This window comes from Montipora capricornis, chromosome 8 (genome assembly GCF_036669925.1).
Source record: "Montipora capricornis isolate CH-2021 chromosome 8, ASM3666992v2, whole genome shotgun sequence".
Taxonomy (NCBI): domain Eukaryota; kingdom Metazoa; phylum Cnidaria; class Anthozoa; order Scleractinia; family Acroporidae; genus Montipora; species Montipora capricornis.
The window spans coordinates 31,745,298-31,752,797 of record NC_090890.1 but is presented as its reverse complement, the minus strand read 5'-3'; the positions used below and the strand labels follow the sequence as shown (position 1 = coordinate 31,752,797).

Below are 7,500 nucleotides of genomic sequence, written 5' to 3'. Positions count from 1 at the left end.
TCACACCTTAAAGTGCCCCCAATCAGCCAGTAAAATTTCTGGTCTTAGCCAGAGTAAAAGCTACAACTCTCACTCTCAGTTCCACGGGGAAGGGTTAAGTCTGAGCATTTCTACCTGTTTCTAACAGGGCTGTGCTCTAGCAACGCCTGTGGTCCCTGGCAACTAACTTTTGCCGTTAGGCTTCAAAATTCATAGAGTTGGGGATACCTAAAGCATTTCCTATAGCACAGCCTTGTTTAGCACTAAGATAAGAAAGCTTTTCAGATCAAGGATTTTGTTAATACTATTGTAATCAATGAGCTTGTGTAACCAACAATAGAAATAAATAATAAGGCATTGGTTTATAGAAACCGATTTAAAACGGCTTATTCAGACTATAGGAAGAATATAATGGTGTGCCCTGTTTGGGAGATAGTTGGTCCTCTGTGGTCACAACAACCCAATCAGTGTAGTCTCTCTCTGTGGAACTAGTCCTTTTCCACAGTTTGATGTGTATCACTAAGCTCTATAGCTTGTGTAGAAAAGATTTTTACTCTGCCCTTGTGAAAATGCAATGTCTCTAAAGATTGGGGATTTTTTAGTCTGAAATAAAATTAGGTAATATACACTGTATAATTATCTTTTTGCATCAGAATTGAGAAACCTTGCAATGACAATTCTTAAGGAAATGGAAAATGTTTATGATAACGTCACAAAGAAATTTTCTGCAGGGATTTCATTGAGCTAGCAGTCAATTTGGAGACTGGTTTGCTATTTGTTTTTTAAAATATACAAACTAACCAGCATAATTTTTTGCCCTTAGGATTTTGCAACAATGCTGAAAGAGTTAAACCAAGCGAGAGAACAGCTCTTAGAAAAAGATGAAGAAATTAGTGAACTGAAATCAGAGAGGTGCAATACAAGAGTGAGTCAAATAATTTGCCTTTTGGAAGCCCGTCCCTTCGTTGGGGGGTGGGGGTGGGTATTGGAATCGTTCATACTTAAGGAGTTGACACCCTGATGGACACTGAAGAAAGTTTTCAAAGTAGAGAATAGTTGAAGGGAATTAAGATAGTTAGGCGGAATAAAGTCACTTAAGTCAGCAGGCATCTGATTTGTCTTCACTCTTGGGTAAACTCAGTGGTAGAGCATTTTCAATTAAATGGTATAATGGTCATTGGTTGAATTAACGTTCAGTTATGTTGTTTTTTTCTGGCTTTTCTCATTGCTGCCTTGACTATGATTATCACTCTCTTCCGTTTCTATTTGTCATTTTAAGTAATTCTCTTTTTTACAGCTGCTTCTAGAACATTTAGAATGTTTAGTAGCAAGACACGAGAGATCGTTACGAATGACAGTTGTCAAGAGACAAGCAGCAACTACAGGAGGTGTGTCGTCTGAAGTAGAAGTCCTCAAGGCACTTAAATCCCTGTTTGAACATCACAAAGCCCTGGATGAAAAGGTGACTTATTTTGTATATGTTGAACAATTTCTGCAGTTCCACTTTTTAAATGGTGTGATTTTTGCAGTGACAAAACAAAGATATGGTTATTTTACTTGTATTAGGCAGATGAGCATGCCCATTCATTTGACTTCTGTCCAGAACAACCATTGTTTTTTTCTGAGATTGTGTAGTCCTAGTTTCTTTCTTTTACTGGTCTAAAAACTTTTGGCGTACTCTTTTACTTAAAGGGAAACTGAAGGCCAAAATCAGCAATTTTTCCAACTTTTTGTCTTTTGGAAAGCCTAACATAAGTAAAGTTAAGTTTTTGAAGTTATTTCTTCTCGGTTCCTGTTTTTTGCGAGAAAATTACATTCGAAGTAGGGCTTTTCCCACTTTTTCGGCCTTTTCAGTGCAAGCTCAAAAACTAAATCAGCAGCCTGCTGTGACGTATTATATGGGGAACAGAGATTTCATAATCAAGAGAAACAAGTTAAACATAAGTGCTGCTCTGGATATTTTCCTCGCTGCTTTGCTGTTTCTTCGCGGACTCATGTTCACGACAAACATCAGTCTAAAGACTGCTTCTATATGGGGTATTCTCGCATTTCTTTCTCATATCATACGTCATAAGCTGCAAAAATGACCACTGATTCCTCTACACTGTATTCTGAGCTGCAATGCTGATGGCCCAAAAATCGGAATAGAAACATTTTTTTAGGTGGAAAAACAATGAATATGCCAGGAAAAAAGTTGAAAGTTTACATTATTGTGCATGGTCTAAAGTGTAAATAAAAAATGCTTATTTTTTTGCCTTTATTTGCCCTTTAACAAGGTACATGTACCTGTTTTCGTGAATATTTTTATTTGTTTTGAAGGTGCGTGAGAGACTACGACAGGCTGTGGACAAGAATAACTCCCTTGAAGCAGAACTGGAAGAAACAAGAGAAAAGGTGAATAAGAAGCTGAAGTTATCAAGCCTCTTATGGTTCTTTGCATTATCTCCGTTGTCAGTTATTTATTCATTGATATCTGTAAAGTTTTTTTTTTCTCGTTTAGTTGAAAGAGCTTGAGCAAGAGAATGAGGATATTCGACTGCGTAATCTCAGAAGGGTGAGGACCGAGGAAAAGCTTCATACATCAAGCGACATCTGTCTGGAAAATGGTGATGAAGCTACTAAGGGAGAGAAAGTTAGTTGACTAAAATGGATTAATATTAAAGAGTTTATGAAAGACGATACATGTGAATATGGGACAATACACTGTAAATCAAGTGAATGAGTTATCATCACAATCAAGTGATTCAGAAAACATGATATCCGATAAGTGCGGCTACTTCCTCATTCAAGTTCATAGTCCGGGTTCTAAGTCACTTAAGTTTTTCTTAGTCATCATTAGAATGGCCTGTAAGCATCATCAGGTTTTCACAATCATTCGGTAGGAGTCTTTGCGACTAGTCGGGCATGGCCTTCTTGTCCAATTTAAGCCAACACCAATTAAAGCTTGCAATAATTTTGTTGGGCTGTGGGCTTTCTTGATCACCCCATGAATTCCAGATTCTTCCACTCTGTCTGTCACTCTGTTTTCTTCTTATGTTCTCCTTTCCTTGATAATGAATGCATAAATTGACCTGGACCTCTGGTTTGAATAATAATATTGTATTTGATGGTCAACAGCACTGTATCCCATCAATCATAGCTCATCTTCTCCATGTAAAGCAAAATTTTGTCATTTATATTTTATTTTATTTACTTTCCCTGTTTAACCCTGAGCCTTCTATGAGGAACACATAAATTTTACACTTTCGTTATACCGCACAATTTGATTCGTCAGTTGGAGCCAGTTTAGGGGTGAAAGAGTTACTTGTAATAACATCTCAGCCCACTCAAAAACTTTATCCTCTTTAATCCTTTTGCCTCCAAAGTGGGATATTTAGTAATGATAATAATGATAACCAACTTTATTTATAGAGGGTAACACAACAATAATCACTGAAAAACTAATATTCTTGCTACTGCCAGACAGTTTTACTCATCAGTGAAGGCCGTTTCAAGGGTCAAAGGGTAAACTTTGTCTGTCCTTTTGTATTAGCTGTATGTCATAACTGTGAAAATCATTGTTTGCATTGGCAGCATCTCTCCAATGGACCCATTGATATTGATATCACGGCACATGAGGAGCAAATAGAAGAGATGCAGTTTCTCCTTGACAAACGAACTAAGGAAGTTGAACGGGTATGTAATGAAGTAATATTACACCTCTGCCTATGGTAATCTACAAGTTTATATTTTTCCTTTACATTTTCATTCCTCGGTCAATACAAATGGATGTCTATCTATTATTCGCTTTCTTTTCTATCCGAGCGTTAATTGCAAATGGGAAAGAATTTTGAATTTTCCACTTCCCAAATGTTAAAACTCTAGTTTTCATTGGTCTGACTTGTTTACATAACTTTGAATCTATAATTTTTTTTGCTGAGGAAAATCAAAACATTTAATTTTTGCAATCCAGAGAGATGAATTAATTGTAGAGATGTGAAAATGTTACATTGATTTCTGTTCAAGTCAGCCAAGTAGTTTATTTGTTAAACGGAGTTATTACATTAAATGCTGCCCGCCAAATGCGACACAAAGCCATGATGCTTGCAGTTTATAAGTACTGTTGCAAACTGACAAGAGCAACCCAGGGATTTTGCATCTTGAGATACTCAGTAATCATTGTGAATTAAGACCAAGGAACCTTATTTGTTTTAAGCTTACACGTGAAAATAAGGATTTAAAAGAGAGATGCACAACTCTTGAAGAGGAATTAAGAATATGTAATAAGCAATTGGATCGTGGAAATGCGTCAATTCAGAGGTTGGAAAGAGATTTAGATGAGGTAAGCCCAGTATACTCTATGTATCATTCTAAGTTTTTCACATGCTATACCCTTGGAAGCAACTCATTCTTTTTACAGGAAGAAGTAATATTCAAATTGGCTGAGGTCCCAGTGACTATGTAGTGCTTGACACTAGTTACAATAATATTGCTGTTAACACCAGACTGAGTGTAACACTAGATTTGGGTAACCTTTGTGCACATGCTAAATTAAATGTAGTTTTAACACAATTTAACCTCCCAGCTATCAGACTGGGTTCTTCTAAATGATTGGTCAATCTTAAATAGATTAGATCGCACACCAGGTAAACCATGTTGAAAACGTCATTGTAAATATGCTTTGATTTTGCTGGGTTGCATTGGCATCAAACTCTGACAACGATCCTAGGAAAGAACTGGTCCCACTTGAAACAGCTTCACACCATTGTTAACAGCACTGGTCAGATCCAGGATTTTCTTAGGAGGGCGTGTATCACTAAGGAATGGCGTAGCTGACTGGTGGCTTTTTTTTTAGAATACCAATTGTATTAGAAAGCCACAGTTCATCTTGGGGGTGGGGGGTGGGTGCACCTTGCACCCTCTCCCTCAATTTGCCCCTGCTAGTGAGACCTCAGCCATTGTGTTGGGAAGTTGCTTGTCACTTTCCTTTGGGTGTGGCTTAATACATTGTATTGTTTTGAAACATTTGTCACACAAAAAAGAATGTAAGGAAAAAAATCACGAAGATCAGACTAGTTCATAAAATACAGGAGAAAGAAAGGCAGTGCAGTTGGATTTAGTACACTGAAGAATGTTCATGGTAATCGTTCAGACTGCTCACTTATTGTGGGTGCAGTGGTTCATAAAGGGTCCAAGAGTTCTCTTTTACTGAAGAAGAAGAAGAAGAAGAATACATATTAAACTCTGGATAGTGACGTATCCATGGGATAAAGTGATCCAACCCTTGAACGACTGAGGCCTGGATTATTTCAAAGACAAAAAGGACAACAGAGAATTTATTGCTGTTTGTTTATTCTCTACCTGGAAACAGGCAGCTGCACAGAAATCTGATATGGAAGACAGAATAACAACTCTTGAGAAACGCTATGTACGGCTACAGCATGAAGTCACAGCACTTAATGATGATAATGAGAGACTAGAGACTGAGTTAGCAACTAAAGAGAGTGAACTTATTCAGGTAAATAAAAGTTCAATAATAATGACAATGTTGGTTGCAATGATGACGATGATAAAAACAATGATTACTGATGTGCAACTAAGCACATGAGGTGTAAAATGCCCTCTGTTTCTTCTTGTTTTTGGTGTCACATTAGTGCATGTAAACTCTCCCCACCTAAATTTCATTTTTATTGTGGGGTTCACAAAGAGCTAACGATAAATCCCAGTGCAATTTGTATATTCTTTCAGGCAGAAGACAAGGTTAGAATACAACAGGAAAAACTAGAAATTGCAGAGCAGAATCTTAACCAATCACTCAGGAAAGCTGAGGCTCTTCCCAAGATTGAGGAGGAACTTGCAGTGCAAATGGCTGCATTGAATGAGGTACCTCAATGAAATGTTATGAGTGGAAATCACTGCCCTGACATGATTTTTTTTGCAATCAATTTGATAACAATAATACTTTAGACATGTATATGTGGAGTCAAGTAACTTTTTGCCTTGACATCATTATCTGGATAAGCTTGCGTGGTATACCATTACACCTCCTTTCCAAAGTGTTTTTTTCCCTTTCATCCTTGGAGTTGTTTAGTGTGACTTGGTCTGTATCTATAGGTTCTTTTTGGTTCCGGTTATCATCTTCCATAGGTTAGTTGGCCAAAATCACTAGCAAGATGTCCTTTACTATGCCAAAAATCCTCAGCCAACCTAATAATCTTATTGGGTGATTATTGAGTTATTTTGCTGGGTTGTTTTCTTTTGCCTTGGTATTGTGCTCCCAACTAAGAAAGTCATATCATCATATTTTTCAGGCTGCTGAGAAACATGTGACTGCCGAAGAGACTGTTCAAGAGCTTCAAAATCAGGTTCAAGATCTTCAAGCAGAGCTCAATAGGGTGAGAAGTCTGAGTTTAAATCTACAGCCTTAAAGGCTGCTTTTCACTAGTAACGCAAGCAGAAGTAGCTGACGCTAGTGAAAACGAAAATTGACACAAGCATCAAAATGAAATATGCTCAGATGCAGGGAATCTGGAATGAGTGCTTTGAATTGGCCAGATGTAGGAAATTTCCTTGTGCTTATGCTGTGTTTCGTTTTCACACGATGCAAGCAAACCCAAGCATAGGCACAAATACAAGGAAAAGGAAAAATCTTGATCATTGTGCTTGCATGTACTTGTGCTTGTATACTGCTTATGCTTCTGTCAACTCCGTTTTCATGGTGAAATAAGCGCTCCTATGACTGCTCTTGTGCTTGCATTGCTAGTGAAAATTACATGTAAGCTTAAGTCTCCCCCCTTCTTCCCACCCAGCTTGGTTGATACATTAATGACCATTTTGATACCCAGTCTTCTCACTTCAAAGTAAAACCATATTTAATGCTTTGGTGCGCAATAAAAGACAATACACACAACTTGGGCATAAACGAGGGACAGGGAATGTACTGGCAAGGCGCGGATAATACCCACCGCCGGTATGGACCACCGGATGAGGGGCCTCGGCAACTAGCCAAGGGGGTGCCTCATGCCTGTATTGCAAGGCGGGCATAGTTGCTCGCATAATGTCCTGGGGCCAAGTTAACCCAGTCCAGCAGAGTAACAATATGCCCCCTCCCTACCCGGGCTTCAGCACATGTACAGGGCTGAAGGGGTGCCGCAGGCAGCAATTCCCCGCCCATATTTTATTAAGGAGAACTATTAAATAGGTTACAGAAGCTCATAAAGAAAAGATAAAATAAAATACAAGAGAACCAGAAAGCAAAACGGGCGGGAGGGAGGGGATAAATTGCTTAATGGAAAAAACAGAACTAGTTGAGCTGTGGAAATGTCAAACTGAGAAGGCTCGCATGGCAGGATGAATGAAATAGCCAAATAAGGTATACGTGATGGGAAGTGACGCTCTCCTTCCAGGCGCTGCCCAGTATTTGCTTACCAGCATTAACATCTATTTTATTCTAAAATATCATTTAACGTCGATAACTAAGAGTAATTCAACTGACAAACCTGAGGTCAACGGTGCGCTCATTTTACTCCTCCCTCTTCATCA

General features: G+C 38.4%; 1 protein-coding gene across 2 annotated transcripts in view; it reads left to right on the top strand.

Moving 5' to 3' along the window:
* LOC138059241 (liprin-alpha-1-like) overlaps positions 1 to 7,500 on the top strand; it is a 33,697-nt gene that overhangs the window by 4,871 nt on the left and 21,326 nt on the right. Inside the window, exons 3-11 of one of the 2 annotated variants that reach the window (XM_068904806.1) lie at positions 803 to 904; positions 1,277 to 1,441; positions 2,299 to 2,373; positions 2,480 to 2,533; positions 3,553 to 3,654; positions 4,175 to 4,300; positions 5,330 to 5,476; positions 5,707 to 5,841; positions 6,270 to 6,353. In XM_068904806.1, the coding sequence (XP_068760907.1) occupies positions 803 to 904; positions 1,277 to 1,441; positions 2,299 to 2,373; positions 2,480 to 2,533; positions 3,553 to 3,654; positions 4,175 to 4,300; positions 5,330 to 5,476; positions 5,707 to 5,841; positions 6,270 to 6,353 (990 nt within the window). Of the gene's footprint in view, positions 1 to 802; positions 905 to 1,276; positions 1,442 to 2,298; positions 2,374 to 2,479; positions 2,612 to 3,552; positions 3,655 to 4,174; positions 4,301 to 5,329; positions 5,477 to 5,706; positions 5,842 to 6,269; positions 6,354 to 7,500 lie in introns of both variants that reach the window. The other variant, XM_068904805.1, reaches the window with a different exon arrangement.